The sequence below is a fragment of the Polyodon spathula genome, chromosome 5 (assembly GCF_017654505.1).
Source record: "Polyodon spathula isolate WHYD16114869_AA chromosome 5, ASM1765450v1, whole genome shotgun sequence".
Classification (NCBI taxonomy): domain Eukaryota; kingdom Metazoa; phylum Chordata; class Actinopteri; order Acipenseriformes; family Polyodontidae; genus Polyodon; species Polyodon spathula.
In genome coordinates, this window is record NC_054538.1 from 2548786 (window position 1) to 2571409 (window position 22624).

Below are 22624 nucleotides of genomic sequence, written 5' to 3' on the forward strand. Positions count from 1 at the left end.
TATTGATAAGTGCATTATTGTGATGATGTTAAATTATAATTTCCCTGAGAATAACCAGATGCTGCAACAATGGGTAAATGGATAATGTGTTAATGATGTACCTTGACGCATTTTGAACTTTAGCTTTATAAAAGTTAAATAAATTATGATTGTTGAACAAAAGAACATTGTTTGTTTTTTATAGCAGTGTTACCCTTAGATAACGTAGATATGTAACAAAAGGAAGTGTCTTATACATTTCCTATTTCCAATAAAAATACTTCACTTTTATTCCTGTTGAAATTTATTTTAAATATGTAATTAGAAATGGTTATGTTAGACTCCTGTATTTTTAGCACTTTTGCATTCAGGGACATTTTTGATTATTTATATTGATTAGCTACGATTTTGTGTTGTCCCAAATATTGCCTCTAAACACAGTATTAAATCAGTTTCTCGATGTTTCTGGTGAGTCGTACTGCAGATACTACATAACTGAAATTGAACATTAAAATATTTTATATTAAAATATTAGATCTCCTTTATAATCTCATTTCCCTCTCAATAGTAAAGTGATCTTGATACAAGGAAGCATTGCTGTGTAATACTGTGGAATTAATCCCAGCACATGGGTTAAGCACTCTCATACTGGGCTGTGGGTACTTATTGAACAGAAGTTGTTTACTCATCGACATTCAATGCAACTGTAGACCTGTCTGCACTGCAAAGCCCACAGTGTCCTTCGCAGGCCGACGTTCTTCACAGAATGTTTCATTCAGTACGTAAATATGACAGATGGGTCTTTAATAGGAAAGCGGAGTTAACATCATGGCTGTTTACAATATTAATCTTCAAAATATGCTTCACCTTGAAGCCAGGTTTGCAGAAATCCCTATTTATTGCAGCATATGTCAACAGAAATGAATTCCCATCTGCTGCTGCTGTATAGCTTGGTGCTGGGCACAATACCTGGGCTGTGTGTGTAATTACAGGTGTGTCGTGAGGAAAGCAGCATGTTAATCACTCTTTTAATTATAGGAAGGTGGATCTTTTGTTCAACCCCCACAGCCTGGATTTGCTCTGCAGCATGTTACAAGCAGAACCCATCTGCTTCTTTTCCCAGCGTTGTTTGCTTTGTTTGAAATTGTCTACACAGCATGAGGAAAAATTAAACCCTCCAGTTTAGATATTAACCTGGAGGGAGGATGGGGGCTGTACCTTGGCTGCAGTATAAAATAACTATCACATTCAGATTAAATTGTTTGTTAACACATTACTGCATATCAGTAGGGTTATGCAGGTTGGGTTTAACACAGGCCTATTGGGTTGTGATACACATAAGAGGGAAACAATAACTTTAGGGGAACTTGGGTTATGATATTGTACATTTATGCAACTAACAATTGAAAATGGACAACATAGGCAAAATCATGTAACATTAAAAAAAAAACAATGACTGCTTATCTGGCTTACAGTAGACTGTGTGGAAGGTGGTATTTACATCACTGAACCCTCAGACCCAGCAAACATTCTTGAATAAAGACAGAAAAACTTTGGTACACAGCTGTGTACTGTAAGCCAGTGTCCACTGTACAACCTCCACTAATGTCCACATATTGATTTTACTTCACCATTACAAACCATTCTGTCAGAATTGACATACCCAGAGAAAACTTTGTTTTTGTTCACAAATTAACCCATCTATATTACTCATGCTGTTATTATGTAATATACATTATCCTATACCAGTACATACCTGGACCCATTAAATAAATACATATTTCTTTCTGTTGTGATCACCAGTACTTAGGTTAATGGTCTATTTCTTTTAAATCGTCTGTAATCTTTAACTTTAACAGTCTTCAAATACAGTAATGGGATGGAGTGATGTTATGTTGAAGTTTGTTTTATTTCTTTTTTTACTCTAGGATGTTTTGAACACAGTCATCCGGTATTGTTCTCCGCGGTTCTTTTTTCTTGGTTTGCCTGGGTTCACGATGTTGGTTGTTGACTTCATCTCAGCTGCTGCCCGGATCCTTAGCTCTGATGCATTGGAAGTGAGTATGACAATGTGAAATACGAGAGGACGAGCTGCGGCTCCCATCTCTCCACTGGAACAGGTGTGCTCTCGTTAGTGCAGCGTGAACCGGGGCTCCTGGGACAGGCACCATGGCAGCCAATGTGTGAAATTGCAGGATAAAGTGACTCTCTAGCACTGCAAAGGTGTTTCATCAAAGGGCCAGACTGTGAGAATTCTCTTCCACACCAGCGTCACTGCACCTTGACACACAGAATGCACGGCTTGGGTTTCAGAATCTTGTTACCAGTGTGTGCAGTAAAAAGAAAGGTGCGATTTCCAGGTGTTTCTAACCTGCTGTAGGTTAATATTTTAAATTGGAATCTACTTCCAGCCGGAGAATTTAAAACAAAACACAGAAACGTAACAACGTCTTCAAAAATGGTGGGGTGAGCGGGGGGAATGTTGATCCAGATTTTAATATGTAGACCTTTGGTTTGATGGTGCACATTCTGAATTGTGGACCATCAGTGCCTAGAATTTCAAGCAAAATAAAAAAAAAAAAAAAGAAGAAGAATCAACAAATGCCTGATTTAAATGCTTCATTCATTTCATGACAGTGTATCTATATTCTGTAACAGGTGCAAGCATCATTGTCAACACCAATGTGATATTTTCCTGATGGAATGGAATGTCCCAGATGGCATATTGTTAATATGCACTTAATCTTCTCTGTTGGTTGAGTTGTTGTTTTTGGGGTAGCAGCAAAATGGTACATCCCAAATTCCAAGTTTAGCACAGCTGCTTTTAAACAGCAGTTTAATGGCCCTTCAGGGTGTGAATGATGGAACAGAGTTTTGATTTCCTAGTACCATAAACTCAAGATGCTTTTGCCCTTTGTTGAAAAATTATACTTTTAATTGTTAATGTTGTGACATACACATACGAGTAATAGTATGTGTATGTCGATATGTGCTGTAGTTTATTAATCTGACTTCAAATATAGCAGAACAATAGGGGAATTCAAGGAAATTTGATATTATGATTTTTTTTCATATATATATTTTTTTAAGGCCCCACGCATTGAAGCACAAACTATTCTCGGCTCCCTAGTGTGCTTCCCAAACCTTTATCAGCAAATGCCTTTACTGCAGCCTGTTCCTGGATCTACTGAGAAATTCACTGGGAATGAGGACATTAAGGTATGTAGTGTAGCACACATCACAATTACTGCATGTATAGATACAGCTATGGCCAAAAGGGTTGCATTTCATAACAAGGTAAGATTTGAGGCATTGTGTGTGTGTGAGTGTGTGTGAGTGTGTGTGAGTGTGTGTGAACATAATGTAAATATTTTGTTTAACATCATGTAATCAAAGAAACAACAAAATGATATTGCAAGAGTCTACCGGAAGCCATATTAGTAGTACAGTATTTCATGCTAGATTTTGAAATGTGACATTTAAATATTTGGTCATTTGTACAATAAATAATGTCATGTTTTTATAGGACTGTTTCATAAACATTTTATTGAGGAATGCCAGAAGTGAGCCAATTGAAGGTGCAAGGTATGTGAACAGTATTTTGGTAATATTGTTAATATAGTTAGTATTATATATATATATATATATATATATATATATATATATATATATATATATATATATATATATATATATATATATATATATGTGTGTGTGTGTGTGTGTGTGTGTGTTTGGCTGTGTCATTTCTTTTCTTTTTTTTTTTTTATAATCCAAAGTTGACATGTCATTACCAGTCATTGCTGTATCTGTAAACTGATACTGTGGGTTTTACTTGGCTGCATTGTTTTTTAGGGCCAGTTATTATTCTATGCCTGGATTAAATCTAGATTATGGATGCACCATAGCCATGTTAATAAAGTACAGCTAAGGCAGCGCCATCAGCTTTGATTTATTTCAGGCTTCAGTGACAGTTCAGGGTTTGCTCCAGGTTGCACTCACTGGGTGTCTTTTAATTGACTGTTGTGTTGTTTTAGATGCATCGCTGTGTGCAGTCTTGGGCTGTGGATCTGTGAAGAACTGGCCCAGTGCACACACCACCCTCATGTGAAAGACGCTATCAATGTAATGGGTGTAACACTGAAGGTAGGGTTTTGTCGCTCTCGTGCAGGAGACTAAGCTAGGCTTCAGTTGATCATAATGAGAAAAGCAATAAATTGTTTTTATCATAGCCGTGCACGCCTTTTAAATATTAAAAGATCAATCTTGTTTCTAAACATATTTGCTTTCTTTTGAAGATGTGGGATACAGCTAAGTTTTGCATCACCTAAAATTTTAGGATTGAGACATCAAAAAAAAAAAAAGAACTGTGATCATAATTTAGATGTTTTATTTAACATCGTGAAATCAAAGAAACTACAAAATGATACTGCAAAAGTCTACCAGAAGCCATAATAATAGGACAGTATGTTACATAATTCAGTCTGTTAACGTAACCTAATTCTGCAGGTTTCATTTGACTTTATGAAGCAAAATGTGTTAATTCTATAGGGTGATGGAAAACATATGCCATAGCTGTAGTTTTATTGCTAAAATTTTACAGCATCCTTATTCAGCAAAAACACATACAGTGTACGTGGTGGTGCATGTGTGCATCCTGGAGAAACCTAGATACATTTTTATATTAAAAAAATTAAGAAGTTGCACAAAACTAGAAAGATGTCTAAATTTCTCCAGTATTAATTTTTTTGTTCTATAAGTGCCAAAGATATTTATGAAAAAAATAATTTCATCTCACATTCTATATACGTCCAAACAAAATTGCAGACCATTTCTCAGTTCACTTGAATCAGGACCCAAAGGGGAAGTTACAGTCGTGGCTATTTATACTATACAACAATGGCTCTCATACCATGCGTACTGTACACGTGGGAGCGTTTCAGAGTGGTGTTACAGCTAAGGAACCTAAGCAGGTTTTTTCAGCCCTATTGTTCTAAAGAATTAGCATATCTTTGGTCCATGAAGGCTACAAACCGAGTGCCATTATTTCAAAGCAACGTGTTCTTCACACAAGTGTGCGGACGCAGAATATGTGTCAATTTAACAGCTTCAATGTGCAGCCTCCTGCTGCACCAATTCCATTGCTAATGGAACAGAAATGGTTTCCTCTTAAGAACTTGCACAGGGATAAAGTGACCAGAAAAAAAAAAAAAAAAAAGTTTGAAAAAATAGGCTCTTTGTTAAAAAGCAGGTCTAAAACATTACGAAACACCCTACTACTTGTTCTCACTATTTACTGTTGCTGCCTCCTGTTATTCTATGTATTGTTGCAAATGTATTTGTAACCCTTAACTCCTGGACTGAAATAAAGTGCATACCAACAACAACAATTTGAACTCTCAGAGAAGCTGTCATGTCAAGGCATCACCCAGCACTATACATCAATTAGGGAGGGGCTGAAAGCTGAAGAAAACCCCATGTTTTTTTACTCAACCATTTTTGTTTTGTTTGTTTCCCTATCATTTCATAAGTCTCAGTGGTTCTGTTGTTCCAATATTAAGATACTTGCCACGTCTTTGCTTCCTGGTTCATGAGAAATCATGTGATATTGTGATTGTTCAACTCCATTGAGCGCCTCCACAGTGGTTTAGTAATACTTTGTCAACATTAATCAGCTGGAGGGATCTGGCTTCAGAAAGTTCAGCTGATGTATTGGACTTCATTCTCTCACTAATGCACTGCTTTGATGCTGACATGGGCTAAAACGGTAAAACTTCAACACTGCATTCATTTATCCAAGTCCATTTAAGATGTTTGTGTATTTTGATTTGGGTCTTAATCCTGCTCATTCGATTTCAGCATGTAACCCAGTGCTGTCCAAGCTGTAGTCAGACAGCTTTGTTGGCCAGGTACTGTACCTGATTCTGTGCGGCTGGAAGCTGACCAGCAGGGGATCGGGGAATTTAAGCAGTAACTCATTTTATAATCTGCATTAAGATCCAATAGAATTCTGCACAGCCTTGCCAACCTTATTGCCATCGCAGTCGGCTCAAGCTGTCTTCCCTTCCTTGACCTACCTTTTACCTTATTATTGGATGGCAAGTCGTGACTCTTCTTTTTTTGTAACTGTCAGATCTCTCTCTCTCTCTGCCTTTAGTTACATTGTTTTTTTGTTTGTTTTTTACATTTCTTATATTTTGATGACTAAATTCATATTCAATTTCTTTTCAGTTGTTTTAAATTGATTGATACAAATTCATGTTTTTGACAAAATTTGAAAAAGGAAAGATCAATGTTTGCGAATATAACCTGTCTATTTCTTTGTTTTGTATTTAGCATTTAAAAGGAATCATGGGAACACTAAACATAAGGTTGTTAATGAGTAGTGCAGATGTTCACAGGATACAGCTTCTTCAGATCTGCTTGTTAATACATGCTGACACTCCTGGAAGTGCTCTTGACATTTACAAACTGTAGGCATTCTTTATTTTTTTGTATCACCACAGACAAAGCATTAAACAGATACAACAGAATTTGCTTAGCATTTCCACAATACAATTAGAATCCTTTCCGTTCTTGTGGCAATGCTGTGCAACTCATAAATACAATTCATACTGAAGAAAGAGCTGCAAGATTAAAAAGTGCACCTTCTCAAGAAGTGGTTTCAATACTGAATCAGTTCAAATATCTACAATATGGTATTACGCCGTAGAAAAATGTCTTTTAATTAGTGTGTCAAGAACAGCTAATAATGTGCAATGCATTCGATCATCTAATATTGCGAGAATCAATTATTCTCTTTTTGTGGTGCAGTAAATATGGCGTGGAAGCCGTAAAAGGATGCAATAAAAACTAAACCCTAATGAAGTATGCATCCTGCATCAACGTCTGCCATTTCTGAAGCCAATAGCAGTTGCTTCCTGTTTCTCTTTTCTACAGTCCCTTCGTCTGGAATTCGGTTTCTTATCGTTCCCTATTCTATTAGGGATATCGTGTTGTGTTTTCAAGACTAGATATAATATATGTATAATATTTTTTATGTGTGTGTAATGCACTTTGGAGTAACTGTCTTTTAAAGAACTAATGTAGAGATTGACATTAACCAATAATAATAGGCTATGTTTTATTAGTATTTATCTATTTAAACAAGAGGGTTTGAAAATAACAGTACTCCAATGTAATCGACTTACATGAGTAAGACACCACACCATATATATTTATATCTATATCTGCCGGGATGGAGTATTTATCTTTTTTATTTATTTTATTTTATTTTATTTTATTTTATTTTCAGTTTGGAAACAAAGTCATTGCCCATGTAGCATGTGATGTCTTTCGTCTGCTAGTCTGTCACTGGCAGAACCTTCAGAAATATGAAGCATTTCTTCCCAAGAAGATCACCGAAGTAAGTCCTGCAAAACTGCTTTCTGTTTCTGCTGTCCATCAGCAAGTGAAAACATGTTTTAAAGAAAAGAATAAATGGATCTTTCCTCCTTTGTTGTTTTTTTTTTTTTTTTTACTGTTTTATAGATTTTAGTGGCCACGATTGCATTTCTATTGCCAAGTGCAGAACACTCTACCATGGAGGCAGATAAAGAAGTAAGACTCTAAAGGGTATAATATGTAGAGTTGAATGGAATTCTGCAAAAGGCTGTCTTCTGAATGCTTTCTAGATACTAATTGAATGTGTTTTTGTGTAGCTTGTTCTGGTGGAGCCCCACTAATGGAAAGCCCTTTTTTGTATTACTTAGCTAATGGTATCTCTGCTGCTCTGCCTGTTGGATTGGTGCATGGCAATTCCTTTGAATACACTGCTAGAGCCCATTGCCATGCCTGTACTTGAAGATCCTTATTCTCAAAAAGCCCCTCTTCTGGACTATATTTACAGGGTACGTATTGTTCTGGCCCTAGTGGCTGCCTCATAATTTGCCTAACATAGCATCCAGGAGCGAAATGTACTGTGTTGCGCTGTCAGCTGCTTATAAAATGTATCCAAAGAGAAACACTGGCTGGGTTTCCTCTGAAAAAGAAGTCTCACATTTTTCTCATGCTATTTTGGTAGTACCTTGGGTTACCATGCAGTTTTCTTTTAGGGAGAGAAATTATCCTAATTAATATTAAAATACAAGAGGATATGTGTGATTTGCTTGTTAGCTTTGAGCAATTGCAATGGCTGTGCAGATGGGGTGACTGCATTTCAGACTAACCAAGTTTCGGGAGATTTAGTTGAAACACAGCCGCTGCCGATCCCATCTGGAAAAGGGAACAGCAAGTGGTAAAGCAGCGAGGGAGAGAGAAAACACATTTCCAAACAATGTCTATGTTATATATATTTCTTATATTTTAAAATGAACAATACATAATCTAGCTGTGCAAACTGTGATGTGGAACATGCCTTGATTAACTTCAGGGGTGCTCTGAAAAATATAGATTTATATGGGGGAAAAAAAAAATTGGATTCAAATATATATATGTCGTACTTCATAATGACTGGAAACACATATATAAAGTATGGAAACAACTTTTGTTTGTCAGAATTTTTCAGAGCAGCACTAAAATGTATCATTCCGGTAGGATCATTCTGCCTGTACAGTGTCAGTTTGGAGTGGTCCTAAAATCTGTATTGTAAGATGTGATTTATACCTAAACTTTAGTAAATGTATAACAATGTGTATATAGTTACACAACTTTATTGATTATCTCAGAACTTGGTGCATTTGATCAACTATTATATGACCTTACTTATATTCCAGCATGCTATGTCAAAACAATATTATGAATACCTCCAAATGAGTGTAAATGATTGTGGATTTGCTGTGTGACACAAGCTACCAGGGGTGTAGTGGGGCTGGAGCAGACAGGGACGTTGGTACTTTTAGGGAGTGGGGCGCCGCTTTACCATCTAAAGTCAGCACTTTATTTTGGTATTTGTATTTTATTAATACAGACACTTTTCATGGATCCTGGTTCACATTTGCCAAGGGTGAATTGCCTGTACTGTTGTCTGCTGTCGCGAACGGTCATACAGCTCATTGTGCCTGTGCCTTGGTAACATAGCACTGGCTACCTGGCAAGGTTTTTTTTTTTTTTTTTTTTTTTACAAACCGCACATAGAAAAAAGGTATATGAGGTGGCACAGTTAAATCAATTACTTGAATTATAATAATACATTCCTGTTACTGCTGCACTAAATGTATTTTAATTTTTTTTTTTTACATAAAGTGTAAATTCCATCATAAGCCAAATTAAGTAGCTTCCTAATTATATTTAATTAAGGCTGCATTTTACATAATTCAGATGGATGAAATGTAATACCATTTAAATGTGAGGCTCTTAATTGCTAGCTGTTGACTAAGCTGAGATTAGTGTGTGCAGTGTGGCTTTGTGGTTTTAATGAAGTCCTTGTGGAACAGGTGTGGCAGAGCAGGGACATTGTGTGACTCTACAGTGCGCTGTCACATAACTGGATTAATGGTGAGTGCTTGTTGTGAGGACCACATACAGGGCATTTGATGAATCCCAGCATTCTCCTTGCCAGTGTTGAATATCAGTGTTTGATTGAACATTACACTCCTCACTGCCCTGGGTGTGCTTTAGCTGCGTGACGCATTATGCTGAATATTACTTAGATAGAAAGTGCACAAAGATATATTTCATGTTGTAAACAAAATGAGAAATGTTGCATTGCTCATTGTGTGAACCACAGAAGCCCTGGGGCATATTGTAAGGAAGGCTGTTGCTATATATTACGTAAAGTGCAATGACATTATGTATTTAAAAAGGTTACAGCAGAAATGTGCGGGAGGGTATTAACCATGGGGAACTGGAGGGCACCTGTAGCCATCTCAATTAAAAATGATAACTCCAAAATTAATTTGGGAGTGTTTAAAAAGGGGTAAAGATTGGCTGAAGTAAATTTAACTGACACAGCATTTGATTAGTGTGCATTTATCGTAATGGACCTCTGCAAAAAAAAAAAAAAAAAAAAAAAAAAACCTTCAGGGAGTTTCTATTGGTGATCTTTAAAGGACAAAGTCTAAATGCACAGTATCTGTGTTTGTTGCTACCCTGTGGTAAACAAATCAATTGCGGTCGATGGATTAGTACATGAGACAAAATGAATATATAATGAAAAAATGGTATTTATGCTCAACACTTAAAACCTGTCTACAGCTCCGCCGTGTTGATTATCCACTCCATACAACTGTATCGATTGACAGCCCTGTGAACGACAGAGCCAGTGGAGCCACCAGACATCCACCAATTCTTGTAGAGCTCCACTAGAACAAAAAAAAAAGAACTAGGTGCAATTACCACAAGAATATGTGAAAACAAAACAAAGAACATCCAGTTGATATATGCTGTAGCAGATCTAAACATGTTTATTTAATTTCCAAAGGGCACCTGTCGGTGTTTAAAATGACACCGCTTGGCTCTTGATCATGTCTGAATTTTGAGTTTTACATTCTGTGTCATTCAGGTGCAATATTTCCAAACTGTCTTTCTGATTTGGAAAGTTAATAGTTCACCAATGCACAAATACAAGCTTGGTTTCAAGTTTCCTGCACCAAGAACTACTATGTTTTGAAATGTGGCATTCACCTCGATTTCTTAGTTGGAGTCTATAGAGTTGATAATTTCTTTGTCCTTTTCCAGGTTCTGCACTGTTGTGTTCATGGCTCAAATCTCTACACACAGCAAAGCCATTACCTGCTGAGCCTTGCAGACCTCTCCGCAACAGACTACGACCCGTTCCTGCCGGTCGGGAATGTCAGGAACGCAGAGCCACCGCAGCCTCATACCAGTGTGGATTTTGGCAGCCTGCTCACGGTAGCGGAGGGTAAGTTCTCAGCAGGGCACAATTCTTTTCTTACGGCACTGTCATTAACAGTCTTAAGGGGATCAGTGGGATATTTTTGTGCACACACGCACTAATAAGTGGCCCCCTCTACATTTTTTGGAAATATGATATAGTCAGAATTTTCTTTTAAATTTAATATATATACAGTACCAGTCAAAAGTTTGAGTTCACTTGCTGGAAACTAGGTTTATTTCATAATTGACAATGTCTTACATCGTATACGTTTCTGTAAATACTTGAAAACGAAAACACATGTTACAATATACAAAACAAAACATAAGGAGTATCAAAGCAATGTTCAAGAAAATTGATAATTGTCTCTAAATCTTAGATTCCTCAAAATAGCGACCCTTTGCCTTAATAACAGCCTCACAAACATGAGGCATTTCGTTAACAAGTTTCAGCAGGAAATCACCCGACATGTCTTTCCAGCTCTTCTGCAGCAATTCCCAGAGATGTAGGGCACTTGTGGGTAGCTTTGCTTTGACTCTTCTGTCCAGTTTGTCCCATACAAGTTCTATGGGATTGAGGTCTGGAGACTGGGCAGGCCAGGTCATTAGATTGAGCTGTCCATCACTTTACTTCTTCACCAGATAGTTCTTGCACAACTAGAGGTGTGCTTCGGGTCATTATCTTGCTGAAGAATGAAGGACTGCCCAACTAGCCGTAATCCTGATGGAATGGCATGCCTCTGAAGTATGCTATGATAGCCATGCTGGTTGAGCTTGCCATGGACTTGGTAAAGATCACCAACTCTGTCACCAGCAAAGCAACCCCAGACCATGCCATTGCCTCCTCCATGCTTCACAGTGGGAACCACACATGCAGAACTCATGCGCTCACCCTCTCTGCGTCTCACAAATACTCGGCGGTTGGTCCCAAATGTTTCAAATTTTGACTCATCGGACCATAAGACTGACTTACACTCCTTAAACGTCCAGTTTCTGTGTTCTTTGGCCCAGGCAAGTCTCTTCCTCTTATTCTGTACTCTTAACAATGGTTTCTTTGCAGCAATTCTTCCAGTTAGGCCAGCTTCATGCAATCTCCTCTGAACAGTTGATGTTGAAACATCTGTACTTCTAGTAGCATTTAGCTGAGCTTGTATTTCAGGGGCAGTTAATCGCCGGTTTCGCAGACTTGTGACTCGAATGAACTTGTTCTCTGATTCTGAGGTCACCCTTGGCCTGCCTGACCTTGTTCGGTCCTCATGAGTGTCAGTTTCTTCAAATTGTTTGATGGTCTTGGCCACAACAGCTACAGACACTTGCAAAGTTCTTGCAATTTGTCTTAAAGATTGACCTTCATTTCTTAAAGTTTTTTCTTTGCTTAACTGAGCATATTTTGCCATTTTCTGCTCCCTTACATTCAGGAATGACAAACCTGTGGCTATGCTACCTATATTTATAGTAATCATGGACCCTCACCTGTTAACAATAATTGGTGACAAAAGGTTAATTAGGTAACATGCTAGTTATTATACACATTTCAGACTTTTAACTGACTTGGGCTTCAGACTAAAATCCCCTTGCTTTGGGTGACCATTTCATTGAAATTGACAAGATTTACATTTTCATTTAAAAATGAAATTTTTGAGTGCAATTCACTTATGATTATCAGCTTATGTAAGTATACAAATCGTATAATTAAATATTAAGTATTTATAGACAAGTTTATACAGTTAAAAGCATAGATAATCATGAAAAACCTTTTTTCAAGCAGGTGTACTCAAACTTTTGACAGGTATTGTATTTACATATATTGGAGGCTGTGTGATCCAGTGCTTAAAGAAACAGGCTTGTAACCAGCAGGTCCTCTGTTCAAATCCCAGCTCAGCTACTGACTCATTGTGTGACCCTGAGCAAGGCACTTAACCTCCTTGTGCTCCGTCCGTCTTTCAGGTGAGACGTTGTTGTAAGCGACTCTGCAGCTGATGCATAGTTCACACACCCTAGTCTCGTATCTTGTAAAGCGCTTTGTGATGGTGGTCCACTATGAAAGGCGCTATATAAAAATAAAGATTATTAGTAGAGTAGTATAGCGGGGTCCCCTGACTGTGGCAGGTTCAACCATGCTGTGAAAGCTTTAGCAACATGCTCACCAAAGTGCAAGGGGTACTCACTAACCGCCTGCCCCCCCCCCCCCCCCCCCCCCCCCCCCCCCCCCCCCAATAATGTAAGCACAGACAAAAACGTGGCCCTCATTCCCCAGAGGCAGGATTGCCATCGACGATGGCACAAGCCGGTTAGGCATGAAGGCAGAGTGTGCTAAGAATCACCGGGTTATGATTTTAGGGCTCCACAGAACACGACCCTGGCCACATAAAACTGCAGATTTCTTTCAGGTGAAGCAAGATTTCAAGCGTTGGAAAAAGAACTTGGAAGAATCAAGTGGGACATCGTAGGACTAAGCAAAGTAAGACAAAAAGATGAGAGTGGACATCTCAAGAGGGAACATCTTCTTTTCTACCGAGGCACTATAGATGGACGAACAAGAGGCGCTGGATTCATTGTCCACAAGAGAATCAAGAATAACTTAGCGAGATTGACAGCGCGTCAGAGAGGTCCGCAAGACTGAAAGACTTGAAGACTGAAAAGTTTTAAGGAAGTGTGAACTTCATGTCATCCAAGTATATGCACCAACAACAAGCTATTTGGATGAAGAAGTCGAAGATTTTTATGAAGAAGTACAAGAACTACATGAAAATGGGAAGAGCCACTATGAGTTCATCATCGGTGACTTCAACACCAAAATAGAAGCCCAGCAAGAAGGTGAGAATTCGGTCTGCAAATTTGGACATGGCGAGAGGGATGACAGACTAGTAGATCATGCAGAGAACAAGAACTTATTCATCATGAACACCTTCTTTCAGAAGAAACCCATCAGGTAATGAACATGGAGAGGACCCAATGGAGTAAAGAATGACATTGACTACATACTCACACCATGCAAGGTGTCTCAGTACTAAACAATTTTAACACAGGAAGTGACCACAGTAAGATGCAAAATACACCTAAACACAGCACTGGAGAGAGCAAAACTCGTGATGACGGAATCCAACACAATAAACACAGAAATGCTCCAGAAGCACAGTCTGGTGTTCCTGCTGGAACTGAAGAGTAGATTCAGCGCTTTTCAAGATCTGCAAAAAGATGTCGCAATCAAGGTAAACAAAATCTATGAGAAAGTGATGCAAGCAATTGCAGAAACAACAAAAAACATTGCTGAAACACAGAGTACAAAATGCAACCAGAAGACCACACAAGAGACAAAAGACATCATGAAGAAAAGAAGGGAAATGAAACAAACAGCATCTCTGAAGTCAAAAGTTGAATACATTGAGCTCTGCAAGACAGTAAGAAAGCACATTACTGAGGATATACGGTCATTCAACTGTAGATTGGTAGAGAAAACTATTAAAAACAACCAAAGCATGAAGAAAGCAAAACAAAGACCGATCGTCGGGGTGGAAAAACAGATTTTAGCAGTCGAAGACTTTTGCAGAAAATTATATCAAGATGAAAAGAGCAACGCAGCAGATGATGAAGACGAGACGGCAAAAATGCAACCTGAGGAAGAAGTTCCAGACATTCTACCGGAAGAAGTGGCGCATGCTATCAAACATATGAAGACAGGAAAGGCACCCGGAGAACATGGCATAAAGATTGACATCATGAAAGAAGGAGGTGGGAGGAAGGAGTATTACTACAGATTGGGTTAAGCAAAAGAAAGTGCCAAACGACTGGAGTGATACTTTACATGAGAGAGGAGATAAAGAGGAACTACTGGAACAACACATCAGTGATACTGTACATGAAAGAGGAGATAAAGAGGAACTACTGGAACAACACATCAGTGATACTGTACATGAGAGAGGAGATAAAGAGGACTAAGAACTACTGGAACAACGCATCAGTGATACTGTACATTAGAGAGGAGATAAAGAGGACTAAGAACTACTGGAACAACGCATCAGTGATACTTTACATGAGAGAGGAGATAAAGAGGACCAAGAACTACTGGAACAACGCATCAGTGATACTGTACATGAGAGAGGAGATAAAGAGGACTAAGAACTACTGGAACAACACATCAGTGATACTTTACATGAGAGAGGAGATAAAGAGGACTAAGAACTACTGGAACAACGCATCAGTGATACTGGACATGAGAGAGGAGATAAAGAGGACCAAGAACTACTGGAACAACGCATCAGTGATACTTTACATGAGAAAGGAGATAAAGAAGAACTACTGGAACAACGCATTGGTGATATTGTTACATGAGAAAGGAGATAAAGAAGACCAAGAACTACAGACCTATTACGTGACTTATAATCTACAACATTTTTACCAAGATATTCACCAACAAATTTCATGATAAATTTGACTCGGCACAATCAAATGAGCAAGCAGGATAAAACGACCAAGAAGACGACCTCCTGGAAAATAGCAAGATGAAGTAAGTTAACACACTGGAACAACATGGATGAGGGATACAGCAGACAGGCTTTTATGGAAGAATCTTGGGGAGACCTCCATCCAGTAGTAGATTGAAAAAGGCTAAAGATGATCTTTCTCTCTGCTCTTGTGGATGAAGGTCATGGTCATTCTCATGAGACTCATGATAACTTTGTATTTACAGCATGGAAAGAGGATAGGTACGCTGTAACTTTGAGTAGTCTTATAACAAAAAGAAACATTTGAAACAGCAAAATAATATTCATGCAGTAACCAAGCAATCACACGTTATGAATTTAGTTATCTGAATGTAGGAAATGAAAGGGAACCACGTCTGACCATCCAAAATGTGCTTTTTGTCTGTACTGTAGGGTGGATTCTGCATTATGTGGTTTAACGCTAATAGAAAAATTCATGTCATGTTCATGGACATTTTAATGATTAAAATCCATTATCAAAGATAAGCAGAAATGTATTCTTTTGAAATACAAAGATGCTTCACTGCTTAATGAGTGATAGGAATCTTTGAAGCATTGCATTCAGTATTGAAAGACCTTTTCACAGGAGCTTTATAATTGTATGACACATAAAGCATACAGATAGTTTCAAATTAGCTGTCCATTTTTTAAGAGGGGTAATTATCCTTGGGCAATTAGTTTTATACTGTACCACAAGCGTGGGTATAGCTATCATTTGTGTTATTCTATTTCAGTGGGATAACATAAGTGGAATAAGATGCTTACCGGGCCTAGTTTTGAATGTGTCTTTGCTTGCATTGTAATCCAGTGGTGTGCGGCTGAAGCTCAGAATGGAGCTGCGCCTCAGTAGTTCAAACAACATGGCCACCGATACGTGTTTTATAACAACTTCAGAATGTTTGAAATAAAAAAAAAATTATATTTTTGTTTTAATTTACACTCTGATTTCCTTGAGAATGAGTTTAGTCAAGAAATGCCACCTACCGATCTGCCTGTACCTGTATTTGGAAGCCCAGCTGATTACACGGTTACAGTCAGCCAGGGATCTTGCAGTCCAGCTTTACGAGAGTACTGATGCTTCAAATTGTGCAACACTATTAGTTTATGTGAGGTATGTATGGCAAGATGACTTCATGGAAGATTTGCTGTGTTGTCTTGACTACCAACAAATACAAAAGGAACACATGTGCATTGTTGCAAAATACAACTTGGATTGGGCTAATTGCAAATGAATAACAAGTGATGGTGCAGCAAACATGACAAGTAGAAATAGCAGAGTTGTGAAAAAAATATCAGAGGCAGCTAGTAATCATGTTTGGATCACTGTTCATTCATCGCTAAGCTTTGGTATCCAAGGGTTCCCCTGATCTTATGGCAGTGAAATTGTTAATTTCATTAAAGGAAGCTCGCTGAACAGAAATGGGAGCGATGCATACTCATTTACTGTTTCACACTGAAGTACGGTGGCTGTCGAGGGGCAGAGTGCTTACAAGGGTGTACGAACTCACAATTGAGATTCACATTCTAACATTCTAGAACCCTGAGAACACGCCACAGGACATTACATTTGTCATCGTTCTGGATCAGTGTTTTCAAACCCTGAGAACACGCCACAGGACATTACATTCGTCATCGTTCTGGATCAGTGTTTTCAAACCCTGAGAACATGCCACAGGACATTACATTCGTCATCGTTCTGGATCAGTGTTGTCAAACCCTGAGAACACGCCACAGGACATTACATTCGTCATCGTTCTGGATCAGTGTTTTCAAACCCTGAGAACACGCCACAGGACATTACATTCGTCATCGTTCTGGATCAGTGTTTTCAAACCCTGAGAACACGCCACAGGACATTACATTCGTCATCGTTCTGGATCAGTGTTTTCAAAGAATATCCACTGTTAAGTAGGATTAGTGTACTGTTGTTGCTGCCATTCACAACAAGGTTAAAAACCAAAGAAAGAAACCGACTCAGCAGTGCACGTGACATGCGAGTAGCGCTTTCATCCTGTGATCCAGATTGGAGTGAGGTCATGAACAACAGGCAGGCCCACCTGTCACATTAAGTAAGCGAAACTTACCTGATCATCATCATCTTTTTTTTTTTTTTAATGTTATACAACTATGTCAATGTCTAATTTTAATTATTTAATGTATCTATTGCCCAGGCTTTATTGTGATTTTATGAAAACTGTAGTCAGAAGATATTATTGTTTTGGGTCGCAGAGATAAGTGTTTTTCCTCCACTGGGTAACGAGTTGAAAAGTTTGAAAACCACTGTTCTAAAGGCATTCACTTGGTGGAAACAGCCTGCTCGTGTATGCCTAGGAATAGCACTGGGCAGTGTTACCAGAAGAGAGGTCATCACCACGGATGCGTCCAGCCTGGGCTGTGGTGCTGTGTGGAATGGCAAGGGGGTGCAAGGTGTGAGGAACCCCCCTTGGCAGGGTCTCCACATCAGTGTTTTGGAGCTGCAAGCAGTTTACCAGGCCTTGCAATTTTTTTTGCAGGAGGTTCGAGGGAAGCATGTGCTTGTCCTTACAGACAACACAACAGTGGTGGCTTACATCAACCACCAGGGCGGCATCAGGTCGCCTAGTCTCCATTGCATGGCCTGTAGGCTTTTGCTCTGGGCACACGAGAACCTCCTCTTACTGCGGGCAGTACATCTGCCTGGGGTGACAAACTGGCAGGCGGACCTCCTTTCAAGGGGAGTCCCCAGCAGATCAGAATGGAGGCTTCACTCCGAGGTGGTGCACCTCATCTGGGAGAGGTTCGAGAGAGCAGACATAGACCTCTTTGCCTCCCAGGAATCAACCCACAGTCCCCTCTGGTTCTCCACACCAGTGGCCGAGGCATCTGTTCTACACCTGCTCCCTGCTCCCGCTGTGTATGGAGAAAATCAGACAGGACCAAGCCAAAGTGGTCCTTGTAGCCCCATATCGGCCCAGGAGAGTTTTCAACCCTGATGCAGCTCTTGAGCAGCCAGCAGTGGAGACTGCCTACGCACCGTTAGGTTCCCCTGTGCCTGTTTAGTCAGGCACAGGGGAAATTATGGCATCCCATTGAGCCTGCAGTTCTGGGTCTTACCCTTGAACGGCTGCATTTAAGCCATCTGGGTCTGTCCAGTTGGGTTACTGACCCCCTATAAAATGCCATAGCATCGTCCATGGGTTCCCAGTACTGGTACAAGTGGGCCGTCATTGACGTGGTGTCTGCCTCATGGGTTCAACCCCACTATTTGTAGGACTTGTTTGACAAGGGGAAATCTCCCTCTACATTAAAGGTCGATCTGGCAGCTATTTCAGCTTTCCATGTTAAGACTCGTTTGGTCTCTTCAAGAGCTCACTTCCTTGCGGGGCAATTTTTGAAAGGGGTGCGCCGGCTTCGGCTGCCTGTGAAGGACATTTTTCCTCACTGGATGCTAAACACGGTGCTTGATGCACTCATGAAATCTCCATTTGAGCCCATGCATTCAACTGAGCTGAAATTCTTATCATTTAAAGCAGCTTTCTCTCTTCCTTCGCAAAGCGGGTGAGTGAGATGCAAGCATTCTCTATTGTGAAAGCCTGCTTAATTGTTACAGAGGCCAGGATAAAGGTCACAGTCCATACCAATCCTGTCTTTTTGCTGAAGATAATCTTGGCATTCTATGTCAACCAATTTGTCCATCCACATTGTTTCCAGTCTGACAGAGAAGGACAGCTCCATATGCTCTGCCCAGTTAGGGCCCTGGTGTACTATGTTGACAGGACGAAAAGTTGGAGGCAGTCAGAACTATTTTTTGTCTGCTATGGGGCGAAGTCCAGTGGTCAAGTCCTGTCTAAGCAGAGGCTGTCCAAGTGGATAGCAGACACAGTCAGCACTGCCTATGAGCGAGCCAATTCACCCCCCCCAGAAAAGCTCACTGCCCTTTCAGGGGCATGGCAACTTTGTAGGCTTCTTTCAGGGTGCATCTGTCATACCTTCTCTAGGTACTATAAACTTACTTACTGGATCTGTAAGTAGGGTCATGTGTTTTTCTTTTTTTTTTTTTTTTTGGTTTTCACAATAAAATATTTATATGTTTTACTTTTACAGTCTCCAGTAAGAATAAATTCCTTATGGTTTTGCAAATTGCAACAGATCTGGAAGACACTTAACAGTGTTTATATTAGTTGTCAAATGAAAGTCCCTGCAGGTGACAATCTGTGTACGGAGGACTCCTTTAAATTCTGCAGCTGTTTTGTCTAATATGTTAATGCAAGTAATAAACAGTTATCAAAAACAAATAAGTGCATTTTGTAGGCATTGTAATTAATTTGATAATGCATTTGCCCAGATATATGCAATTATCATCTACGCAATTAAACAGACTACTCCTAATTTACTGCAGCCATGCCTCTCTAAAAACACTTTATTTGATAATCTGCTAGGTCTTTCATCAATTATATTTTATTTCAAATAGAAACCTAAATATGTATTTAGGAAACTCATCTGAGCTTTCATTTGGGATTGTATTTGCCACTGAAAAAATAATAATTATATATTTAAATTTGATTATTAAATCGTTATTAATTTAAAACCAAATTACCTGTTATTGTTTTCCCCTGTAGTCTTTGGCATTTGTTGCAGTTTCACAATTTTCTTTTTACACTTTTCATTGATAGCAAGGTTTTTAGGGGACTTGGAAATATGACACTGGTCCCGATTCAGAAATTTAATTCACTGTTCAGGATTGAGTCTTTCGTCATATTTAAGAAGCCGCTAAAGACACATACTACGCTGTACCACTTTTTACATTCTCATTTTTTCTCTTACCCATTTTCACATTTACAAGCCATAGGACCGAGGTATTGAATAACTGAAGTTCAGTGGCTTAAAATGACCAATAGGGATGTGCGTCTATAATCTCAGACCCTTCTGACTGTGATTATGTAAAGAGATGTTCCTAACTCACAGATACGCCTTATGCAGAGAGGCAGATATTACAGTTGTACAACCATTTACAAGACCACCTCTTATACAGAAATTTTAAGAAGCTTAAATAGGATTTTTTTTTCTGAACTCGTTATTAAGCATGGTAAATACACGACAACAAGGAGTGTTAGAAAACACACACGCTAAGATTTTTACTGATAAGTTTACTTTTACTTGAAAATGTCACCCCAAGGATGCTTTCCTTTTTGTTCCTGATGTCTTGTTAACTTTTTTTTTATTTTAGAGAAGAAAAGGAGGAACATGGAACTGATTCCTCTGACTGCACGCATGATCATGACACACCTTGTGAACCACTTGAGCCACCATCCACTCAGCGGAGGTCCTGCCGTTCTTCACAGCCTCATCAGCGAGAACCACGACAACGACTATGTGGAGTCATCTGAGCTGTCTTCAGAGGTCTTCAAGAGTCCTAACCTGCAGCTGTTTGTGTTCAACGACAGCACCCTTGTTTCCTATTTGCAGATCCCTGCAGAAAAGACTGGAGCCGGAGGTGCAGCAGATGTCCGAGTCATTGTGAGAGACATCTCTGGAAAGTATTCGTGGGACGGTGGCATTCTCTATGGACCTTTGGATGGACAGTCATCCAGTAGCTGTAAAGACCAACATATAAAAGTGCCTTGGGGCAGTGCCAGGCCTGGACAGAACGTGCATCCAATGAGCTGGGACTCTGAAGGTATCAGTGAAGAAGGGCAGGACGTGTTGGACAAGCTGCTGGCGAACCTGGGCAGCTGTAGTCCAGAGTGCCTGTCCCAGCAGCAGGGGAAGCTCAATGATCCAGCTCTGCCACCACAGGGTATGAGTCATGAGCAGGAACACACCATAATGGAAGCCATCTTAAGGCAGAGCTCCCAAGAAGAAGCACATGTCAAGAGGTGGCACAGTGACATAAGCATGAAAGTAAGCAGTCAGAAAGAACCGGCTCCTCAAGAGCCCAAAGCACCTTTCTATTTCTGCAGGCTCCTGCTGAATGATCTGGGCATGAATTCCTGGGATCGGAGGTGGGCCTTTTTAATTTTTTTCTTACCTTTTTTTTTAGGGAGGGAATTATCTCATAAACAATGATTTGAGATAAACCATTACCATTTTTGATTATATTATTATCTTCTTATTTTGCTTAAAAATAATTGCCTACAATTATGCAACCTGTTAAAATTAGGAGCATATAAAGTAAATGTCAGGTAAACTAAAATGGCTAGGATTTGCCATAATTAGGGGGTGAGAAGATGCAAATAAAATCAGGGTTTAAAAAAAAAATACTTCAATAAATCAGTGACACAAACTCAGTTTATAGTTATCAGTCATGGAAATCGAGATTTCCAAAAATACTGTCCTGCATCCATTACTGAATATATTTGACCTAGCTGCTTGGACAATCTTTTGTTTTAAAGAGTTTATTAAAACACTCCAAAAAAGAACACTGAGCCCATTAATACAGACCAAGAAAGCCTTATTCCTAAGAGCTCAAACATTCCACATCTGTGGTAAAGGAGAGAGGACCAGGGCCTTTGAAATCATTCTCCCCGTGTTATCACACCTATACTGAATGCAGCATCCCAGAGCTCAAGGGCTTTCATTCTTGAGACACGTAGATGAGTGTATTACACTTTGTGCTTAAAGCTAACAAGTACCTGTGTGTTTGTTTTTCCCTTCATATCAAGATCGTACACTTGTGGCGGGAGAGACAATAAATGTGTGGCTGGATGTCTTTCCTCATTATTGCTGAAGGCTAGAGCTCTGAAAGTCTGTAATAATCTTGGGCTGTCCATCAGGTTTATCGATACTGCCCTGCATCTTCATACATTCATATTGTGCTGTTCTCTTATAATTCTACCGGTACATCATATGATTATGTGGTGTGTATTGAGGGTTTTAATTCAGATTGATCTAGTGACTGATCAATAGTATAAATACACAATTTGAACAGTGAAGTTTTGCATGCAAACAGTGTTATGGTTTTTTGATAAGGCTATTATTTCCACATTGAAGTTTTCTGAAATCCAATAAAAAAAGGTTTTATTTTGTGGTGTGACACTGTGAACAGAGGACTGAATAAATATAATTATCTCTTTCTGAAAGTAAATCGCTTGTGTCCATAGAAATAATGGATGCCATGTTGGGATCATGTCTCGTTCACACAGAACAGCTTGGTTGGGTTTAATGTTGCAGAAAATATATTTCTACATCAACAGAAAACATTTTAAGCTTTGTTTGTATGTTTACCCAACAGAAAAAGTTTCCATCTACTGAAAAAAAACTCAAAGCTCTTGAGAGAACTTAAAAACTTGGATTCAAGACAATGGTAAGTGTGATTTACAGCACAAGGCAAAGGTTACATCCATGTTATTGTCACATAAGGAATAACCTAA

At 39.1% G+C, this 22624-nt stretch overlaps 1 protein-coding gene across 6 annotated transcripts in view; it reads left to right on the forward strand.

The window, feature by feature from the left end:
• LOC121315414 (ral GTPase-activating protein subunit alpha-2-like) overlaps nucleotides 1-22624 on the forward strand; it is a 161564-nt gene that overhangs the window by 85188 nt on the left and 53752 nt on the right. For 5 of the 6 annotated variants that reach the window (XM_041249469.1, XM_041249470.1, XM_041249472.1 and 2 more), the window contains 10 exons: nucleotides 1908-2036; nucleotides 3070-3198; nucleotides 3506-3564; nucleotides 4017-4125; nucleotides 7274-7384; nucleotides 7510-7578; nucleotides 7731-7868; nucleotides 10636-10819; nucleotides 20482-21256; nucleotides 22486-22557. In XM_041249469.1, coding sequence (XP_041105403.1) covers nucleotides 1908-2036; nucleotides 3070-3198; nucleotides 3506-3564; nucleotides 4017-4125; nucleotides 7274-7384; nucleotides 7510-7578; nucleotides 7731-7868; nucleotides 10636-10819; nucleotides 20482-21256; nucleotides 22486-22557 — 1775 coding nt within the window. The remainder of the gene's footprint in view (nucleotides 1-1907; nucleotides 2037-3069; nucleotides 3199-3505; nucleotides 3565-4016; nucleotides 4126-7273; nucleotides 7385-7509; nucleotides 7579-7730; nucleotides 7869-10635; nucleotides 10820-20481; nucleotides 21257-22485; nucleotides 22558-22624) is intronic. The other variant, XM_041249471.1, reaches the window with a different exon arrangement.